Below are 22,969 nucleotides of genomic sequence, written 5' to 3'. Positions count from 1 at the left end.
TGACTGAGAATTGGGGTGCCTTGGTGCCACTGTAACATGATGATGATTTCATCTGAGGACTTCCTGAGTTTTGTTCGTGTTCTGTGTTGCTTTGGGAACAGCTGCTATAGCTCACTCTGACCACGAGGGGTTGCTGCAACCAGCCGCTCCTGGGGACTCCAACGCGGGTGGCGGCGGCGGGTCCTCCAGTATCCCAGGATCCCAGGGAGATGCAGGGTCCTCCCGAACCTGTTCCTCCACGATCCCAGCGTTCCTCAGCGGACAGTCAGCTGACGGCTGGGAGTTTCCGGCGCTGTGGTCGGCCGCCCGCCCTCATCTGTCTTTTCTGTGTCCAGCTCCCAGTCGCCCGCAAAGACCGACGGAGGCCCCTTTCTCATCCGGCTCGGAAAGCCCTTCCCCTCTCCTTGCCGCGCACTCACTCTCGCACACAGCCGCCCCCAGGATGTTGGCGCTCTTCAACCGGCTGCTGGACTGGATCAAGTCGCTCTTCTGGAAGGAGGAGATGGAGTTGACGCTGGTCGGGCTGCAGTACTCGGGGAAGACCACCTTCGTCAACGTTATCGCGGTGAGTCAGGGAGACACGCATCCTGTCCAAGTAACATCCCCTCCCCCAATTCACCCTCCCCTCCCCCCCCCCCCTCCCCCCCTCCCCCCCTCCCCCCCTCCCCCCCTCCCCCCCCCCTCCCCCCCTCCCCCCCTCCCCCCCTCCCCTCCCCCGTCCCTATTCTCCCCCCTCTCCCCCCCCTCCCCCCCCTCCCCCCCCTCCCCCGTCCCAATTCCCCCCCTCCCCCGTCCCTATTCCCCCCCGCCCCCCTTCCCCCCCGTCCCTATTCCCCCCCATCCCCCCCGTCCCTATTCCCCCCCTCCCCCCCGTCCCTATTCCCCCCCCCCCGTCCCTATTCCCCCCCTCCCCCCTCCCCCCTCCCCCCCCGTCCCTATTCCCCCCCTCCCCCCTCCCCCCCCGTCCCTATTCCCCCCCTCCCCCCTCCCCCCCCGTCCCTATTCCCCCCCTCCCCCCTCCCCCCCCGTCCCTATTCCCCCCCTCCCCCCCCCCGTCCCTATTCCCCCCTCCCCCCCCGTCCCTATTCCCCCCCCCCCCCCCCGTCCCTATTCCCCCCCTCCCCCCCCCGTCCCTATTCCCCCCTCCCCCCCCCCCCCCCGTCCCTATTCCCCCCTCCCCCCCCCGTCCCTATTCCCCCCTCCCCGTCCCTATTCCCCCCTCCCCCCCCGTCCCTATTCCCCCCCTCCCCCCCCCCCGTCCCTATTCCCCCCCTCCCCCCCCGTCCCTATTCCCCCCCTCCCCCCCGTCCCTATTCCCCCCCTCCCCCCCGTCCCTATTCCCCCCCTCCCCCCCCGTCCCTATTCCCCCCCTCCCCCCCCCGTCCCTATTCCCCCCCTCCCCCCCCCGTCCCTATTCCCCCCCTCCCCCCCCCGTCCCTATTCCCCCCCTCCCCCCCCCGTCCCTATTCCCCCCCTCCCCTCCGTCCCTATTCCCCCCCTCCCCTCCGTCCCTATTCCCCCCCTCCCCTCCGTCCCTATTCCCCCCCTCCCCTCCCCCCCGTCCCTATTCCCCCCCTCCCCTCCCCCCCGTCCCTATTCCCCCCCTCCCCTCCCCCCCGTCCCTATTCCCCCCCTCCCCGTCCCTATTCCCCCCCTCCCCTCCCCCATTCCCCCCCCTCCCCTCCCCCCCGTCCCTATTCCCCCCCTCCCCTCCCCCCCGTCCCTATTCTCCCCCCCCCCCATGTCCCTACTCCCCCCCCTCCCCCCCTTCCCCCCCCTTCCCCCCCCCCCGTCCCTACCCACTCCCCCCCCGTCCCTACTCCCCCCCCCCGTCCCTACCCACTCCCCCCCCCCGTCCCTACCCCCCCCCCGTCCCTACCCACTCCCCCCCCCCCCCTTCCCTACCCCCCCCCGTCCCTATTCCCCCCCTCTCCCCCCCGTCCCTATTCCCCCCCCCCCCCCACAGCCCCGTCCCTATTCCCCTCCCCCCCCCCCCGTCCCTATTCCCCTCCCCCCCCCCCCGTCCCTATTTCTCCCCCCCCCCGTCCCTATTTCTCCCCCCCCCCGTCCCTATTTCTCCCCCCCCCCCCGTCCCTATTTCTCCCCCCCCCCCCGTCCCTATTTCTCCCCCCCCCCGTCCCTATTTCTCCCCCCCCCCCGTCCCTATTTCTCCCCCCCCCGTCCCTATTTCTCCCCCCCCCCCCCCGTCCCTATTTCCTCCCCCTCTCTCCCTATTTCCCCCCCCCCAGCCCCGTCTCTGGCACCCCCCCCACCACCACCACCAGCCCCGTCTCTGGCACCCCCCCCCCACCAGCCCCGTCTCTGGCGCCTCCCTCTCCCCCCCCCCCCCCCGGGTCCCTATTCCATCCATCCTCACGCTCCCTGTTCCTATCACGTGCCCCCCCTCACCCCTGATCCTTATCTCGCTCCCCCCACCCTCACCCCTGGTTTCTATCTCCCTCCCCTCACCTCCCCAGGTCACTGTCAGGCCCCCCCCAGTCCCTATTTTCACCCGCCCTCATCCCCGGTCCCTATTTTCACCCCGCCCCCACCTCATCCCCGGTCCCTATTTTCACCTCATCCCCGGTCCCTATTTTCACCTCATCCCCGGTCCCTATTTTCACCTCATCCCCGGTCCCTATTTTCACCTCATCCCCGGTCCCTATTTTCACCTCATCCCCGGTCCCTATTTTCACCTCATCCCCGGTCCCTATTTTCACCTCATCCCCGGTCCCTATTTTCACCTCATCCCCGGTCCCTATTTTCACCTCATCCCCGGTCCCTATTTTCACCTCATCCCCGGTCCCTATTTTCACCTCATCCCCGGTCCCTATTTTCACCTCATCCCCGGTCCCTATTTTCACCTCATCCCCGGTCCCTATTTTCACCTCATCCCCGGTCCCTATTTTCACCTCATCCCCGGTCCCTATTTTCACCTCATCCCCGGTCCCTATTTTCACCTCATCCCCGGTCCCTATTTTCACCTCATCCCCGGTCCCTATTTTCACCTCATCCCCGGTCCCTATTTTCACCTCATCCCCGGTCCCTATTTTCACCTCATCCCCGGTCCCTATTTTCACCTCATCCCCGGTCCCTATTTTCACCTCATCCCCGGTCCCTATTTTCACCTCATCCCCGGTCCCTATTTTCACCTCATCCCCGGTCCCTATTTTCACCTCATCCCCGGTCCCTATTTTCACCTCATCCCCGGTCCCTATTTTCACCTCATCCCCGGTCCCTATTTTCACCTCATCCCCGGTCCCTATTTTCACCTCATCCCCGGTCCCTATTTTCACCTCATCCCCGGTCCCTATTTTCACCTCATCCCCGGTCCCTATTTTCACCTCATCCCCGGTCCCTATTTTCACCTCATCCCCGGTCCCTATTTTCACCTCATCCCCGGTCCCTATTTTCACCTCATCCCCGGTCCCTATTTTCACCTCATCCCCGGTCCCTATTTTCACCTCATCCCCGGTCCCTATTTTCACCTCATCCCCGGTCCCTATTTTCACCTCATCCCCGGTCCCTATTTTCACCTCATCCCCGGTCCCTATTTTCACCTCATCCCCGGTCCCTATTTTCACCTCATCCCCGGTCCCTATTTTCACCTCATCCCCGGTCCCTATTTTCACCTCATCCCCGGTCCCTATTTTCACCTCATCCCCGGTCCCTATTTTCACCTCATCCCCGGTCCCTATTTTCACCTCATCCCCGGTCCCTATTTTCACCTCATCCCCGGTCCCTATTTTCACCTCATCCCCGGTCCCTATTTTCACCTCATCCCCGGTCCCTATTTTCACCTCATCCCCGGTCCCTATTTTCACCTCATCCCCGGTCCCTATTTTCACCTCATCCCCGGTCCCTATTTTCACCTCATCCCCGGTCCCTATTTTCACCTCATCCCCGGTCCCTATTTTCACCTCATCCCCGGTCCCTATTTTCACCTCATCCCCGGTCCCTATTTTCACCTCATCCCCGGTCCCTATTTTCACCTCATCCCCGGTCCCTATTTTCACCTCATCCCCGGTCCCTATTTTCACCTCATCCCCGGTCCCTATTTTCACCTCATCCCCGGTCCCTATTTTCACCTCATCCCCGGTCCCTATTTTCACCTCATCCCCGGTCCCTATTTTCACCTCATCCCCGGTCCCTATTTTCACCTCATCCCCGGTCCCTATTTTCACCTCATCCCCGGTCCCTATTTTCACCTCATCCCCGGTCCCTATTTTCACCTCATCCCCGGTCCCTATTTTCACCTCATCCCCGGTCCCTATTTTCACCTCATCCCCGGTCCCTATTTTCACCTCATCCCCGGTCCCTATTTTCACCTCATCCCCGGTCCCTATTTTCACCTCATCCCCGGTCCCTATTTTCACCTCATCCCCGGTCCCTATTTTCACCTCATCCCCGGTCCCTATTTTCACCTCATCCCCGGTCCCTATTTTCACCTCATCCCCGGTCCCTATTTTCACCTCATCCCCGGTCCCTATTTTCACCTCATCCCCGGTCCCTATTTTCACCTCATCCCCGGTCCCTATTTTCACCTCATCCCCGGTCCCTATTTTCACCTCATCCCCGGTCCCTATTTTCACCTCATCCCCGGTCCCTATTTTCACCTCATCCCCGGTCCCTATTTTCACCTCATCCCCGGTCCCTATTTTCACCTCATCCCCGGTCCCTATTTTCACCTCATCCCCGGTCCCTATTTTCACCTCATCCCCGGTCCCTATTTTCACCTCATCCCCGGTCCCTATTTTCACCTCATCCCCGGTCCCTATTTTCACCTCATCCCCGGTCCCTATTTTCACCTCATCCCCGGTCCCTATTTTCACCTCATCCCCGGTCCCTATTTTCACCTCATCCCCGGTCCCTATTTTCACCTCATCCCCGGTCCCTATTTTCACCTCATCCCCGGTCCCTATTTTCACCTCATCCCCGGTCCCTATTTTCACCTCATCCCCGGTCCCTATTTTCACCTCATCCCCGGTCCCTATTTTCACCTCATCCCCGGTCCCTATTTTCACCTCATCCCCGGTCCCTATTTTCACCTCATCCCCGGTCCCTATTTTCACCTCATCCCCGGTCCCTATTTTCACCTCATCCCCGGTCCCTATTTTCACCTCATCCCCGGTCCCTATTTTCACCTCATCCCCGGTCCCTATTTTCACCTCATCCCCGGTCCCTATTTTCACCTCATCCCCGGTCCCTATTTTCACCTCATCCCCGGTCCCTATTTTCACCTCATCCCCGGTCCCTATTTTCACCTCATCCCCGGTCCCTATTTTCACCTCATCCCCGGTCCCTATTTTCACCTCATCCCCGGTCCCTATTTTCACCTCATCCCCGGTCCCTATTTTCACCTCATCCCCGGTCCCTATTTTCACCTCATCCCCGGTCCCTATTTTCACCTCATCCCCGGTCCCTATTTTCACCTCATCCCCGGTCCCTATTTTCACCTCATCCCCGGTCCCTATTTTCACCTCATCCCCGGTCCCTATTTTCACCTCATCCCCGGTCCCTATTTTCACCTCATCCCCGGTCCCTATTTTCACCTCATCCCCGGTCCCTATTTTCACCTCATCCCCGGTCCCTATTTTCACCTCATCCCCGGTCCCTATTTTCACCTCATCCCCGGTCCCTATTTTCACCTCATCCCCGGTCCCTATTTTCACCTCATCCCCGGTCCCTATTTTCACCTCATCCCCGGTCCCTATTTTCACCTCATCCCCGGTCCCTATTTTCACCTCATCCCCGGTCCCTATTTTCACCTCATCCCCGGTCCCTATTTTCACCTCATCCCCGGTCCCTATTTTCACCTCATCCCCGGTCCCTATTTTCACCTCATCCCCGGTCCCTATTTTCACCTCATCCCCGGTCCCTATTTTCACCTCATCCCCGGTCCCTATTTTCACCTCATCCCCGGTCCCTATTTTCACCTCATCCCCGGTCCCTATTTTCACCTCATCCCCGGTCCCTATTTTCACCTCATCCCCGGTCCCTATTTTCACCTCATCCCCGGTCCCTATTTTCACCTCACCCCCGGTCCCTATTTTCACCTCACCCCCGGTCCCTATTTTCACCTCACCCCCATTGTTCCTATTTCCACTCCATAACCCTCTGGCTCCCATTTACCCACCCACAACTCCCATGCCCCTATTTCCACACACCCCTATTCCCCCACACCTCTGCCGCCCCCATTCCCCATCCCCCCATTCTCCCGTCACAGCCTTGTGAATCTACAAAATAGGCTGCAACAGTCCCTATTTCCCTGGGCCTGTCAAATAGACACAAAGTGCTGGCTGATGCCCACAACCTCTAAATGAATAAGAACTGACTGCCTTCTTTCTTGCTTTGATAAATTTGTTATTCAGAATTTTATCTGTGTTCTTAAGTCTTGTTCATCTATAATCCTTGTGCTCTCAGAGCTATACTAGTTCCTGAATGTTTTAAAATCTCATATTTCCTTTCAAATCAGGCCTTGTCCTTAACTGTCCATCACTAACATATTTCGCCCACCACCATCTAAGATTTTTGTGCTGTGTTCATGCAACTCTTGCTTTCTCAATTTAATTGTTGCTCAATTAGTGCAGTTGCTTAGGCGCTATAATCTGAAATACACACTCAAATCTCTGTACCTTTTTCCTCAAGCTTTTGTAACTTCCCTAATATTACCGTGCTTGACATGTTATCAAACCTTGCTTTAAATACTCCAGCAAAGCACTGAGATGCTGAAAACCCATATGAATGCAATAATTTATTATAAGGGCAGAGCTTTGGGAATGGGAGCTTTTTTTTAAAATTCCCAGTTCATTTTCCATTGTCCATACCAATGGGTCGTTATCTCATAACCTGAGAAGTGGATCATAAAGCCCCTTGAGTCTGCTGTGCCATTCAGCGAGATTGTGGCAGAGGCTCTACATTGACTTCCATTTTCCTGCTCCATCCTCCTTAGTTTCTTTATTACCCAGAAATCTAAACAATTCAGTCTTGAATAAGGTCGAAGACACAGTTTGCGGAGTAGAGAATTCCAGTAGTTCGCCAATCTTCTGAGTGAAACATTTTCTCCCCTCATCTACATTGTCAATTATTGAAACTTTATCCTCAAATTATGGCCCTGATTCAGACTGTCAGCCAGGGAAAAAAGCCTCAAATCTGTCAAGTCTCAGAACTTCAACATTGCTTGTTGTTAGAACTGGTCAAATAAGCAGTGTGTTTATTTAATGGTATGATGGGCTGCAGATTTGAGGGCTCCAACCTCTTCCACTCCATCTTGATGCAGATTAAGGGGAACTTAATTTTGTGCTTAAGTTTTTGCTAGGAAACATCCCCTTAACTCAAGGTAATTTTGAACGTAATTTCCTTATTTTGATCTTTGTTTGTGCTGCACCATCTTCCTGCAGTACTTTTGCTGTCAGGTTGCAGAAGGGCCAGATGTTAAGCTGTGTAATGATGGGAAAGAGATGTTAACACTGCTCCAAGTTCAGCCTATTTACAAACGATAAGTATTTTTCAATAATTCAGTGAAGTACACATTTGTCTAGGGTTGATAAATGCTTGTTACCAAATAGTGTAAAGTAGTTTGCAATTTGAGCACGCCCAGGGCAAGAAGTTTTTGTTCTTTCCCCGCTCCACACGCACATTCTCTTTCATGTTTCCACATACCAACCCCATTGATGTGAAGAATAAAAGCAATCCATGGTATGGTTAATCTTTATAGCATGTTCTGACTAACATTACTGTTTGACTGGCAGTTCTTGATCAAGGTAATTATATTGCTGAATAAAACTGCACAATGCTAAACCGATAGGTATTGTAGTTGGGTGTGGTCTTCCATTCTACCTGAATCAGTAATCTGTAGTGTAAGTTGAGCGCAGAATTACTGTAATGCAGAACATCTTACCTGAATTTGTGCTCTAGGTTATACAAATGTAATTTTTGGCATTTTCCAACTAAGTGTGTTTTTTGCTTTGCTGAGGGATTTTAGCACAGTTCAGCTCTTAAATTAGTCAGTGAGTGGTTTTTCAGTGATCTCACATGTTGGCTCGATTGAGCTCCTTTCCTGGGTATTGTAACTTTTTTTACCACAATATTAAGTTGGTATTGTGCAAACAATCTGTCAATTGCAATTGAGACTAGACAGTTTTTTACTTGAATTGTAAGAAGGGCACCAGAAGCAAAATCTGCGTTGTTGATGCTTTGTTTATTTAGTGTGACTTAACCACCCATTAGTTCAGTCCATGTTTTGGAGTATGAATCCAAATTTGTTGGCACCAGGTATCAATATCTGGTAGTAAATAACCAGAAGACGGTCTGTATCTGCCACCATTCTGCATACAGCGTTGACCATATTGGGTTTATCCAAGTAAAAAATTTAGAATTTAGAGATGCTGTGGTTTGTTTTGTATGTGCCAGTGAATGGCAATAATTAATAGACACTTTACATTTCTGTAATGTAATATTAATATTGCATTCTTGATGAAGGGCTTTTGCCCGGCATGTTAATTTTTCTGCTCCTCGGCTGCTGCCTGACCTGTGTTTTTCCAGCACCACTCTAATCTAGACTCTGATCTCCAGCATCTGTAGTCCTCACTTTCACCTAGTCTCCATCTTCCACCCTTCAGAAATGTGATCTCGTTTAGAACACTTGCAATCTAAAAGTTCTGTTTGCCCAGGGTCTGTTGGCTTCTACTCTGGGGAAATCTCAATTTTAGAATTATCTTTCCACTCATCCCCCATAGCCTCGCATCCCTCCTTGTGTCTGTTCTCTTAGGACTGACAACCCTGAGATCTGTCTGCTGCCCTGACACATCTCTCGTGCATCTTCAGTTCAAATCAGACATTGGTGTCGAGCCTTCGCTAGACTGCATTTGGAGTATTGTGTACAATTTTGGTCTCCTCAAATCAGGACGGATGTACTTGCCGTGGAGGGAATACAGCAAAAGTTCACCTGATGGGGATTGTCTTATGAGGGGAAATAGAGGATAACAAATCTCTACAACTAAGCTAGGTTAAGGTGATTTCATTTAAATTTACAAATTACAAGCTGTGATAGGGTGGGTGTAGATGGATGTGTCCCTTGACTGGTGTTGGTAAGAATGTTGAAAGCAGAAATCATACATTTCTGGAAACTAGTGACACCAAGGGTTGTGAAGTTGGCAGATTAAGGTAGATCAAGCCTGATCTAATTGACTGGCAGAGCAGGTTTGAAGGGCTGAGCAGCCAACCTCCCCTTCTTATGTTTCCTTGACTAATGGTATGACATTGACCATTCTAGTACATGATGTCTTCTCACTGTTTCAAAAATGTGCCAGAATATGTTTTTTTGCAAATACAGCAAGTTCACTTCCAGAGTCAATGGTGGAACCTGGCCATTTGAAATCTGATTTTGGAGGACAATGATAAATACAAATGAAGCTGCAGTTTATGTGTAGTGGGAAGTAAACCTCTGGGGTAAATTCTGCTAACCTATAAAGCAGTGCTTCCAAAACTTGCTGCTACTGTGTCCTTATTTCCAGGCTTAAATGTTGTAATTTTTCAGTGCGATTTCGGGGTTCTGTAAGATTTCGGACAGAAGGTTGGTGGAAGGGTAGGGTTGTTCGCAATACCCATTGCTGTCTGAGCTTGTGATTCCAAACTTCACAATCCTGCTTTCGGAACTGACTCCTACTTTGGGAAGCTCTAAAAAATCAGATTTATTGTGGTCTTTGATTTTCATCAATTCGAGCAAGGAATTGGAAAATGCAGCTGAGATTCATGTTGTGATTGCTGTCCAGAGACCCTTGTTAAATATTGCCCAATTTTCAAACCTTTCATGTTTCTTGGTTCATTAAAGAATCAGAATTTCAATAAGGTAATTGACGACATCTGTCTGCAGATTTTATCCCAGTATGACTTGCCAATTTGAGCAGGTGGGGAGTTGTACCTTTCAGAAATTATCACCTACTTCATTTTTTAATTTGCAGTTATGTTATGCTTGTAATATAATAAAAGGTCTCAAGGTGCACACTGTACAAAAAGGCTTGTAATTCTGAATTTTAATTGACGCATGTTTTGGGAAAATCAGGAGTCTGCTTTGAAATACCATTGAAACATTGAATCCTGGTGTCACTTTTGGAGAATAGATGAATCGGTGAATATTATTTCTGCTTTCTCATTGGTGATTGGAAGGTCAGCTCTTGCAGCTTGTTTCCTTGTGGCTGGCAGTTATAGAACATATTCACTTGAGGATTTACTGTCACTGTGCTGCATCTGGAATCATGAGTTGAGAAATGTCTTGCTTAACACAGTTGATGAGTATTATGAAACGTTACTTCAGCATTATTGTCTGATTTAAATTATCAAGTGGGTGAAGGAAAGAAGGTAATTGAATTTTTAAGATTTTAGGTATCTGACGCAAGCCAGGACTCGATTGCGATGATCACCATTTCCGTGTTCCCTAGTGACCTTTTTATTTGACTCATTGGTCTAGACGCTGGTCATGTTCTGAGATATTGTCAAGGCAACTGGGAGAAGGTGATTTATGTTTACGTGCTCACATTAAAGATGGGAGTGCAGTTTTTCCTTGCTGTATCATGCAGCATTGTTTCTTTTCCTCCAACGTGGATTTATTGCAAATCACGAGTAAAATTTAAAGGTATTGGATTTTAAAACTGTGGAATCAAACAGATTACTGCTAGCGAACATCTGAACATGTATTGCAATTCTGAGCAGAATTAACAAATCGCAAAATAAATTCTGCGCTAATGCAGAATAGTCCATTCTTGAAAAGCTGCTAAATGTATGCAATATTTCTGAGGAATCCTGGGAACCTATGTAAATCTGAACTGTGTGTGTACAGAAAGCTGTTATAATCAGTGCATGTGGAGTCAGTGGTACAGATTGGAAACAGGCCCTTTGGCCCAATGTGTCCATGCTGACCTGTTTTCTGAAACTGAACTAGGCCCATTTGCCTGCATTTTATCCCTGTATACTTTTCCTATCCATGTCTGTTGAAATGTCTTTTAAATATTGTAATTGTACCTGCCTCTACCACTTCCTTTGGCGGCTCATTTCATATACACACCACCCACTTGAGAAAAAGTTGTGCTGTAGGTTGTGCCTTTTAAATCTTAAACCCATGTCCTCTAATTTTGGACACTTACCCTGGGGACAAGATCTTTGCTATTCACCTAATCAATGCTGCTCGTAATTTTTTAAGGTTATCTCGCCACCTCTTATGCTTCAAGGAAAAAAAAGTCCCAGCCTTTCCTTATAACTGAAACCTTCCAGTCTCTGCAGCATTCTTGTAAATCTCTCTTTCACCCTTTCCAGTTTAATAACACCCTTCCCATAAAAGAGCAACCAGAACTGTATGCGATACTTCAAATGTGGCCTTAATAATGTCTTGTACAGCTGTAACATGACATCACAACTGCTGTAATCAGTGCTCTGATGAAGGCGATCGTGTCAAATGCCACCTTCACCAGCCTGTAAACCTGTGGCATTTGTTAAATTCTTGAGTATTCAATATACAGACAAGCAATTTGAACTTGCCCAAGAGATACCTTCCCCATTCCTTGTAATGTATCTGTTCATTAGCCCTTCATATCACGTTAACATCCTCATCCTCAAAGACGTATATGCTGTTGCTTCCGAATAAGTCTCTATATTCTCTTCCAGACTTGATGTCCCTTTCAGGCTCTTCATTCTAACTCTGGTCTGAGCTCCAGCCTTTGTTTTTTTCCTTTATTTTATAGCAAAACTTTGAATTGCAAAGCACAAGTTTTTGATCATCCATGTACATACTATCCTGACCTTGTTGACTTTCTTAATACTTTTTCGACCTCAGTGAACCAGTTTATACCTTACAAATGTGCTACATGAATACTGGTTGTTTGCAAGTTCCTGGTGTTTCAACAGAGAGCTGTGAAGCCAAGAGACTTAATAATGTTGGTCATCAGGTCAAGAAGTTGAGCCACAAGAGTCATGTTCCAAATAGTGAAGCTGGGATCTGAGGTTCTGCAACATTGTCAATATGATTTACTAGAAACCATAGTTCCTGTCATATACTTTGAAACTGGAACTTGCTAATGACTAAATAGATGTTGAAGCAACTATAAAAGGAACAGAATCTTCTGGACAAAGCCTTTAAAATAATGCTTGAAGCTTTCAAGGTACAAATAAGCTTATGGAAAGCTTGATTTTATGCAGTGCTTGAAATTTGGGGCATGATCTAAGAGATGGATTTTACTGACTTATGTATATAGAATTATGTCAACTTGTGGGTAATATGTAAGAAAGCTATTTGTCTGTCATGCATTCCTAGCGTTGGGTCAAAAGCAGAAATTTCTGGAGATACTTAGCTGGTCAAGGTGTTATGAGCTCTGAGTGTTATGTTTAATCCCATACATCCGTTTTGTCGGTATTGCAAATAGAATCATAGAGATGTACAGCATTGAAACAGACCCTTAGGTCCAACTCATCCAAGCTGACCAGATATCCTAACCTAAACTAGTCTTATATGCCAGCACTTGGCCCATATCCCTCTAAACGCTTCCTATTCATATACCTGTCCAGATGCCTTTTAAATGCTGTAATTGTACCAGCTTCCACCACTTCCTTCCTTCTTCCATATATGCACCTTTAGAAAGAGTTGCCCCTTAGGTACCTTTTAAATTTTCCCTCTATGCCCTCTCGTTCTGGATTCCCCAACCCCAGGGACAAGGCCTTGCCTATTTACTCTATCCATGCTCCATATAATTTTATACACCTCTATAAGATCACCCCTCAGCCTCCGAAACTCCAGGGAAAACAGTCCCAGCCTATTCAGCCTCTCCCTATAGCTCTCATCCTCCAATCCTAGCAACATTGCTTGTAAATCTTTTCTGAATCCTTTTCATAACATCTTACCAATAGCAGGGAAACCAGAATTGCACAGTATTTCAAAAGTGGTCTAACTGATGTCTTGCACAGCCACAACATGGCCTCCCAATTCCTATACACCGTGTTCTGTCAAATAAAGGACATCATACAGACTGTAGTCTTCACTACCCCATCTACCTGCAGCTCCACTTTCAAGGAAGTATGAACCTGCACTCCAAGGTCATTTTGTTCAGCAACACTTCCCAGGGCCTGACCATTAAGTGTATAAGTCCTGCTCTGATTTACGCTTCCAAAATGCTGAACCTCAAATCTATCTAAATTAAACTTCATCTACCAGTCAGCCCATTGCCCCATCTGATCAAGATTCTGTTGAACTTTGAGGTAACCTTCTTTGCTGTCCACTGCACTGCCAATTTTGATGTCATCTGCAAACTTACTAACTATACTTCCTGTGTTCACATCCGAATCATATTTGTCTAAATCTCTTCATCATTGAATACTGTCTTAACCAGTTTCAGAATTAAGTATTGAATCTGCTACTGTCGCTTTTTCGGAAGGTTCCAGATCTTGATAACTGAGTGAAAAAAGTCTAGTCTCTCTGCAAGATCTTTTACTTGTGATTTTAAATCTGCAGTCTCTGATTGTTGACTGGCTTGGAGATGCTAAATACCCCAGATGGAGTAATTTTCCTTTATTTCCATTCTCAAAGCCACTCATCTTGGAAAATCCCAGGGTGACCAATGGTCCATGTTCCAATGAGAACAGTCCTAACTTATCCAATTGCTTCCCATAACTGAAGCCCCTCATCCTGTTAAATCTCCTTCCTACCCTAAGGCCTTTGCATTTTCCTAAAATGTAATGCCTAGAATCGTCCACAGTACTGCAGCTGAGGCCTGACCTCAGGCAGTTTTAGGATGATCTCTGCTTATATGTTCCATTTCTCTGTTTATAAAACATGCTGCTTTAATATTTACCTTTTCACCTTGCGGTCTCCTTTACAGATTTGTGGATGTAAAGACTAACCTGTCTCTGTTCATTTGCATATTTCAAATTGATTTCATTTGCCATTTATAATAAATCCTTGTTCATTAATCATTTACATGTCCATCACTTTGGATTTTATTTTCTTGCATATCACCACGGTAGCAGGCTAGAAATTTAAAGCCCCTTTCCCCTGATCATTGCAACACCGAGCATTTAAAAAGTATGCAGAATTCCCTGTTTTGCCTGTCTTTTTAAATTGACAGAAGGCATGGGCCAGGTACTGATTGTCCTTGCCTAAATGCTTTCACTGATTTGCAGAAGACATTGATTCACATTTGTAGTAAATGCTGAAGGAAAAATAAACTTTTTAAGGCTTAAAATGATTTTTCAACAGAGAAAGGAGACAGGTCCTGTGCTTGCAGAGATCCGAAACCTTTGCACGATCCAGTTCACACCTCCAACCTGGGAAGCATTTGTATTGTTTTGGCAGGTTGAAGACCTTTGACATTGGTCTTTTGACAAGTTGCCGGTTGTCAATCAGCTATTTGTTGCCGACTGGAACTCTGCTTTGACATAGCCATTGGCTGCAGTTTGTCTGCAAACCTCCCACTACTGTGGAACTAGCAACTGCGTAAACAGCACTTGCACTGAGTGTCTGGTAGCTTTCTCTCCAAAAGTTCAGCAGTCTGTCAGCAATCCTTGATTTTTAAGATTTTTCTTTGCCCATTCTCCCATAAGCAAAAACACAGGGTGAAAAAAAGGCATGGTCTTTACACTTCACTTTAACCTCTGTGCCCATTTGATCAACCAGTTTATCATCTTTAACTGTCATCTCATTTTATGTTTTGTATCGTCTGCAAATGTTATAATGCTGTTAATACTCTTGAGTCATTTAAAAAAAGGGAGAAGAATAGACCTGAATGCTTGGTCAGCACCACTGTAAACCACCTTGCAGTCTGGAGAAAAAAAAATCAATCCACTGCTCCCCTCTGTGTCCTGTCGCTGAGCCTCACTAAAATCAAACATAGAACAATGGGTGCTGGAGATCTAATACCAATGAAAACAGAAATTCCTGGAAAAACTGAGCAGGTCTGGCAGCATCTGTGAAGGGACTATATAATTTCTCCAATTTTTGTCTCAGAACTCCAACATCCTCGATTCTTAGTTTTATTTTGGTGTTCTAGGTATGCTCACCTTGAAAAGGTTCTGCTCCTGTCCACAGGATCTCCATTTTAAAGTAGTGTCTTATTCATCATCAAAGAATGTGAGCTGCAACATTTCTGGAATCGTCTTCCTTCCCCTTCCTTCTGACTGTTTCCCTTCTCTTAATCCCATCTCTTTCAGTAATCGGTATTCCTTCCGATTTAGTTTTGTGCCTTTGTGACCCCACCTTAATGAGTTTCAGGCACAACATGATTTTTGAACTCTTTCCTTTGCCTTGGTGCCCTTTTCTTTGGTCCTCTGTCCCACAGATGCCGCCTTCTCCAATACTCTCCGTCCACCTGGACTCATCCCTCAGGCCTTTTACCTGCTCTTGACCTGTTCATTGAGAACTGTTGACGTGACATCCAGTGCTGTTTTTTCACAGGTCATGTTTGATCTGAGTTTCTCCAATTTATTTTTGTTTGATTCACATTTGTGCAGTTAATTTTAATTCCATGAGTTAGTAACTAGTCAAGCCCCTAATAACTTTCTCAACTGCCTTCTGAAAGCCAAATGTACAATATCTACATTACTAAATTAACATTCTCTGCTTAGCTATTTAGTAAAATCAATTGAGTTACTCTGGGATTTGAGTTAGTAAATCCATGTTGATGCTGCTTGATAAACTTTCACTGGAGTCATTGTTAATTTTTGTCCTGATATGGTTTCCATTACCATCAAATAATTTAGCATTTCTGGTCTCCTGGATTACTTTTTACCTATTCCACCTGATCTTGGCCCTAATTTACGTGCAATTAGTTGTTACAATTTTTACATTACAACCAACATTCTGACCAACTTCATGGAGTTTAACCAATTGCTTTGTTGGAATAAAAGTGGAATCAAGTCAAACTTGTGATAATGAAGAGTGAAATATGGATTCTTTAAAGCCTCTGTACTGATCCAACATAAATGCCCCTGAAATTCAATGATTCGGCTTTTTATTCCAAGATAGTGATTTAAGTTGTGGCTTGCTTAATCTTTTGGGCCAAGTATATTAATAATCAGGGCAGTATGCCTGTTGATTTGTTGACTTCAAAAAGTTACACTTAGTAAGAAAAGTGTTTAACCTTGACTTGATCCTGGTATTTGAGGTTTTATGTACAGTATATGCTTTGTGTACTTTTATGATTTGGCATGAAATTGGTAGAACTGTTTCCCCTGAAAAGATTAGTTAGCAGATTTTAGGTAATTATGAAAAAAACAGGTGCAATTTGTGTGAGAAGGATTTTGCAGCAAGTTGTAGTTTGGGATCTGGACAGGATTCCATCATTCAAAATGGTAACAAGATTGCTTGTTGAACAGAGTATGGATAGAACAGGGATGTGGGATTTGAGAAGTGGTTTCAGACACAAGGGACCAAATGGTCTCCCACTATGCATCATTCTGACCTCTTTATAAATAAGTATTTTCTTCCCTTAAAATTCAGATGATGTAGAATAAAAGCCAGGTAATAACTTGGGTGAGGTGCTTTGTAAGTTTGTTCTGCCTCTTAGCACCATTTTTGCTTTTTAAAAAAAGTTTATATCAGTTTTATGGAAGTATTAGTTTGTGAACTTCCTCTAATGTTTTCAGTGTACACATTAAAAAACCTCATCAACATTTGAAGGCTTTAAAATACTTTGAATTTATCCAAGAATAGAGATACAATAAAGGGGCAGTACCTTATTTCTAATGTAGATTTATTATGCAGTTTGACCTTCAGTTCATTTGTATAAGTCAATGTAAGCCAGTAAGGTAATTCTTTTCGGCACTGGATGTTTGTGAACCATGTTTGAAGGAAACCTTGGGGCACAGTGGCTCACTGGTTAGAATGGCTGCCTCATAGCACTAGGGACCCAGGTTCAATTCCTGCCTCGGACGACTGTCTGTGTGGAGTTTGCACATTCTTCCCCGTGTCTGCGTGGGTTGCCTCCGGATGCTCTGTTTTCTTCCCACGATCCAAAGATGTGTCGGTCAGGTGAATTGGGCATGCTAAATTGCCCATAGTGTTAGGTGCATTAGTCAGGGGTAAATATATGGTTGGGGAATGGGTCTGGGTGGGTTGCTATTCGGAAGGTCGGTGTGGACTTGTTGTGCCAAAGGGCCTGTTTCCATACTGTCGGGAATCTAATCAATTGTAAATTGCAGAGACCTTTGCTGCTCTTGCAGGGAATAAGTATTCAAGCATTTAGTTTTCTTTGAAATACTTGCTGTTTTGTGTGCATCACTGTCTGAATGTAAGTGAAACTCCTATTTTATGATGTGGAAAGGTGTTGGTGGCAGCATAATGGTAATGTTAATGGGCTAGTAATCCAGAACTCCAAAGCTGTGATGTCCACTGTCAAGCAGAACAAGGGTGACAAATGTATGGGAGGAACACCACTTAAACTCCTTCAAATCATACACCATCCTGACTTGGAAACATATTGCTGTATGCTAGCCTGATTGATGATATCACATGTATAAACAAAAGAGACTTGTAGTCCACATATAATAATATATTATTTTTTTCCCCAGACTTGAAGAAATTGCATTCAGATTTGTGGCATCAGCAAAATTTACCTTTTAAAATGAATTTAACAGGCCAAAGGAAACCACTTCAGAGGTTGTCTTAATCAGAATTTGAGAATTGGTTCAATTAAAACATTGTCATCCATTCATCTGCCAATTACTGCCATGTGTAATATTTGAAAAAGTCTTGGGAAGTTCAAAAACTGGGAAGAAAGTGTGAATGCTGTTGTGATTGATTTTTTGTACTTATGATGCATGTTTCAAAATTACTCAGTATTTTGATGAAAGCAGCAAAAATCTTGAGTTCATTAGGACATTTTATAATTTTCCTGGGTGTAATTATTATAATTCTATCTTAAATATAATTTACCATGTGTTAAGTTTGAAAGATTAATCCTCTTAGAATAATATGACTACAGACGTATTGGAATTAATGTTACAAATGTCTGGATGATCTTGTCAAACTGGAGAATTTAGAATGCAACTCTATTCAAGGAAGGAATTCAACAAGTTAAGGAAATGCAGGTGAATGACCTTAACATCAGTCATTAGGGAAGTATTGGAATCCGTTATGATGAGATATTTAGCAGGGCATTAGAAAACTTTGATGCAGTCAGACACAGCCAGCATATGTTTTGAAAGAGGAATTGTTTGACTCAGTTTTATTTAAGTTCTTTAAGGAAATTAGAAAGCCATGTGGAAAAAGGGAAACTTTAGATTTCCAAAAGTCATTTGACATTTACCATCAAAGCTTGCTGTCCAAAACAAACTCATGGTGTAAGGAGTAAAAGATTATCATGGAGAATTGTTCAGCTAGCAAGGCATGACTAGGTCATGTTCAAATTGAAAAGCTGAATGTAGAATGCCTTAGGATCAGTGCTGGGGTCTCAATTGTTTATAATTTATACCAATGACTTGAAAGGACTGAGTGCATGGTAGCTAAATTTGATGAGAAAATAATAGGTGAAGAAGTTTGTTCTGTAGTGGAAAGGTGGAGACTTTGAAGGGATATAGATTGAGTGGTCAAATAAATTAGCAGATTATAATGTGAAAAACACAAATTTGCCGACTTGTGCAGAGGAATAGGATAGTATATTTAGTTGACGAGTTTCAGAACAGATGAATCAGATTGATTGTTAAACCGTGTCAATCATGCAAGTATGGAATTGGGTCGGAAAAGCAAGTTGAGTCTTGTCATGTTATGACCCCCATCTGCTGTTCCTACCTCCTAAGGCGGACTTCGGTACAGGCAATAACACAGAGTGGTTGAGTAGAGGCTGATAGCCAAGTTCAGTACCTATGGGGATGGCCTCAACTGGGCCCTTGGGTTAATGTCACACATGTGACCCCAACTACATTATACACTCTCATACACAAGCGGCACATTTTTACATACTTACACTCACGCAGACCTCCTCTCATACACATGCCCTCTCTCATATACACACACACGCATACACCCCCAACACTCTCACTCATGCAGGTGCCCCCTCGCAGGCTTATACCCCTCATATTCACTCTCACTTTGCTCACGCAAACAATACATTCTAGTTTGTTCAAAAAATGCACAACCTGCAATACAGTCAATCCATGCAATAAATTTATAAATTCCACTTTGGAAGTAGAATCAGCCCAACTCAAAGTTGGGATACACACAGACTGTAACCTCAAACCTTTAATGCATTGTCTGAGCTGAGATGTCACCTTTTTTTTATAAAACTACAAGTTATCTTGAGAATGTGACTTAGAAGTTCTGGAATTTGCATATTAATGAAACAAAGCCAGCGACCCATTCTATAAGATTTAACAACAATCAAGTGTTGTTGCAAGGCACTTTAATCTTTTGCGATAAATTGTGCCCTATGGTCCTGCTTCACAACCACCTGATGAAGGAGCAGTGCTCCGAAAGCTAGTGCTTCCAACTAAACCTATTGGACTGTAACCTGGTGTTATGATTTTTGACTTTGCCTACTGGGCAAATCAGATCCCAGAATGAAATCTGGCTTGATAGGTCTTATTTATTGTTTCATGATCTTTCATCAAAACTTAAGCACATCGGGCTGAAGATTGTTTGTTGAAAAGAAATGAAAATAATATGAAACAAATCATGCTACCTAAATATAATTTTAAATACTGACGAGGACACTTGCAGAAGTCTCCCAACAATAAGGCCTCTATTTCAAGCTTTATCTTTCAGTGTCACAGTCTCCATCGAGTGTTTGTGCTTTAGTATGAGGAGGGCAAAGTAGTGAGGATGGTCAGCTTTGTATCCCCCTTTCTTGCAATCATCCCTTTCTCTCTGAGCTTGGTGTATACATGGTAGCAAAATTTAAACCTGGAGTCACTTCTGTCTGTTTAGTTTGTGGTGACTGGTCAGAGGTGCTTATCTGAGATTGCTTTGATATAGAAATCCTTTATCCTGCCTTAATAAAATCAGAATATAGAGTTAATTAAATTTAGAGAGGACAAAGGATTTCTTTTGTTCTTCTGTTGTCATTTGATTTGCAATTTCCAATTGGACCGTATATTTAATCATGGAATGAAATTGTGCAGGATGCCATTTATTGCATCATGCTTGTGGTGGCTCTTTGACAAACCTGTCTAATTTGACCTGTCCCTGACCTTTCATTAGTGTGGCAAGTTTTTGCTGCTTCTGTGTTCTGAAAAAGTCCTACCAGACTAAGTTACTTATATCTCCAACTTGCTGAATTTCTCCAGTACTTTCCTTATATTTCAGAATTCATAGTATTTTGCTTGTAGCTAAGTAGGATTGATTTCTTTGTGAGCCCGCAACATATCTAGACTAACCTGAGTAGCCACAGTGTAAAGTCACAAGATCTGTTACTTGCACAAACCAAAGTCAGCTGATTGTCTCATGCTTATGATTTTATCATTTTGCTGCCAACATCTCTTCAACTCAGAACCTATCTCTTAACTGTGCATGATTAACATAGTTATTAAAAGTTTGATTTTAAAATTATTTTAAAGTCTCGATTTATAGAATGTTGTCTTCAAATATCCATTTTCACTGGAACTGCTTGCACTAATTTCTTCTAAGTGTACATTTTTTTTTTGGCTTGCAGTTTCTGTTCTAATCTGACATTTTTGCCTATTGCTTCAATCTGTTGTGGTGCTGCACAACAGTAACCGGAGGTTGTTGCAATGTGCCCGTGCTGTGTGAACTGAAGACACTTTGCTTAACCATTTCCTCTAAAGCAGCAGTCCTGCGCAGTGACTAAGATAAGATGTTGCAGAGGCCACTAATGGTCATCAAGCAGTTAAGGTGACCCAAAGGCTGGCTAAACACATGGATTTGAAGGAGGGCTGAAAGAAGATGCCAAGGATTTTAAGCAAACTAGTTTTGATGCTTGTGGCGTATGCAATTACAATAGTTTACCATAATTTGCCGCATTGGAATATATTTTCTCATCCGGGTCAGAAATACTTTTTTCAATTTTGATCAGACAAAATAAGACATGTTTACCTTTTTGAGGAGTTAATACAAACTTCAGTGTCGGGACCTTTCTCGGGACCAGACTAACCTAGCCCAGGATTCGGCATCCCTTTCACCACACTCCCTGCTGGCTTCAGGAGTGGAATGGAGGTGTTGGGGTCAGGTTAGATTTGGTAGGGGAGGGTTGAGATGGATCAGGTTATTTCCAGGGATGTCGGCCAGCAGGGAGGTTTGGTTTAGAGTTGGGTTGGGTTGAATCTGAGTTTTGGGGAGGGGTTACAATTTGTTGGAAGTCAGCGTAATGGGAGGTCTGACCATAAAGGTTGGGGGTGGAGGTCAATGAGTCAGGGGACATTGGTTTAATAGTTACCAAGAAGTTGAGACATGTCTTGATCCTTCCTCTGAAGTCTGCAACTCTAACCCAGAATCGGTGACTTTCTTGCAGGGTTCCAGGCACTATGTAATTGCCTATCAAAAGTTTTCACTTCCAGGGCAATGCCTGCAAGTCAGCTGCATCAATAGTTCCACATGGTTTCATTCCACAACTGTCTGCACTGCCATGCTTATCTTTCCATTGGAAGGTCTGAGCAAGTTGTTTTGATTTAAACTAGATAACTTCTGCTCTGTTCTTGGGGAAAATCTGAAAAATTATTTAAAGAATAATTAATGAGATAAACTTGAAGTTGCATTGTGACGTCATGTTTCAAGACCTTGCAAATTGGAGAGGTTGGTGATTTAGTGAAGGTGATAGAGCAGATAGCTTTTGAAAATTCATGATAATTGCAACGTTGAGGTTGGGGCGGATGAATTCTGAAGAAAATGAACCCCTGTGCTAATCATATGGTAGGGAGGGTGGTTATTTGGTGAAGGACTGGAGTTGATAGGGATTAAAGGGCATGATGAGAGTAAGTTTTTAGATTGGGTTGTGCAAAAGCTAGGTTAGCCATATTGGACAGATGGTGCTCAATGACTTTTGGGACAAATCATAAAGTCCCTCATGTTTGGTATGGCAGATGCGAAGCTGAAGTGGGGATGGGACCCAAGAGTGGTGACTTGTTGTGTCATCTGGAATCCTCCGAATAATCTGAAACCATGGAAAGAGGATTACTTTCTTGCTCAAGTTAGAAATTGTGACTGAAGACATTGATTCCGCATCAGTGCACTTAACTCCACAGCTTGCAGTTGGGAAGTGTTTGGATTTATGAAGGAGCAAACTGACATGCTTTGAGGTGGGAATATTTATTTCAAACCACTGCAGCCCCCACCCACACTATTTAACTTCGTAATTTTGTAGTGGCAAATATTACTACTCCAAATGCAAATTTATTTAGTTTTGAAATGTTTTCCTGTTCTTCAGAACCATTTCTATAGGACAATAGTCATTCATACCAGGAGATTTCACTGTCATTCCCACAAATTGCTTCATCTTGCCAGTACTCTGTGTAAGAATGAATGTGCACCAAAACTCAGCATTCCTGAGCAATTCGTATTCATTTTGACTTTTGCCTGTGCCTCAATTAAGGTAAGATACATTTATCAAAACTATTGCGAACAGTACTCAACCCTCCGCGTCCAAAGGAGCTGAAGAGTCTTAACAGTACTCAACCTACAACGTAGAGATGCAGGTGATTCGGATGAAGATCCACAGCCCTCTGCCTTCAGCTAAGCAATTTTGTGTATGATTCAAGAAAGCATAAAGTTTTTTTTAACATTTTCATGTCTGTTTTGGTGTTTTAAATTAGTTTGATATTCTGGGAAAATAACCCAAGCATTTATAAGGGTTTCTGTGGGATTGTTTTGAATAATGCAACTTAATTTAATGTAGGAACTTAACCACCTGCCCGAGCATAAACTTTGCAAGAAAGTAGCTTTGCTTTATGAAAGATGAGAAATCGTTTCCATGACATTAGATGAAAGTACTACTGATAGGCAAGAAGTGGAACAACAGACATGCATGCAACACTTCTTGTGTTG

At 45.1% G+C, this 22,969-nt stretch overlaps 1 protein-coding gene across 1 annotated transcript in view; it reads left to right on the top strand.

Moving 5' to 3' along the window:
* The first annotated feature begins 254 nt into the window (after positions 1 to 254).
* arl8ba (ADP-ribosylation factor-like 8Ba) overlaps positions 255 to 22,969 on the top strand; it is a 47,065-nt gene continuing 24,350 nt past the window's right edge. The window contains exon 1 of the mRNA XM_072582655.1: positions 255 to 565. Coding sequence (XP_072438756.1) covers positions 443 to 565 — 123 coding nt within the window. The 5' untranslated portion in view covers positions 255 to 442. The remainder of the gene's footprint in view (positions 566 to 22,969) is intronic.

The sequence above is a fragment of the Chiloscyllium punctatum genome, chromosome 12 (assembly GCF_047496795.1).
Source record: "Chiloscyllium punctatum isolate Juve2018m chromosome 12, sChiPun1.3, whole genome shotgun sequence".
In the NCBI taxonomy this organism is placed as follows: domain Eukaryota; kingdom Metazoa; phylum Chordata; class Chondrichthyes; order Orectolobiformes; family Hemiscylliidae; genus Chiloscyllium; species Chiloscyllium punctatum.
This window is presented reverse-complemented; position numbering and strand designations above follow the sequence as displayed.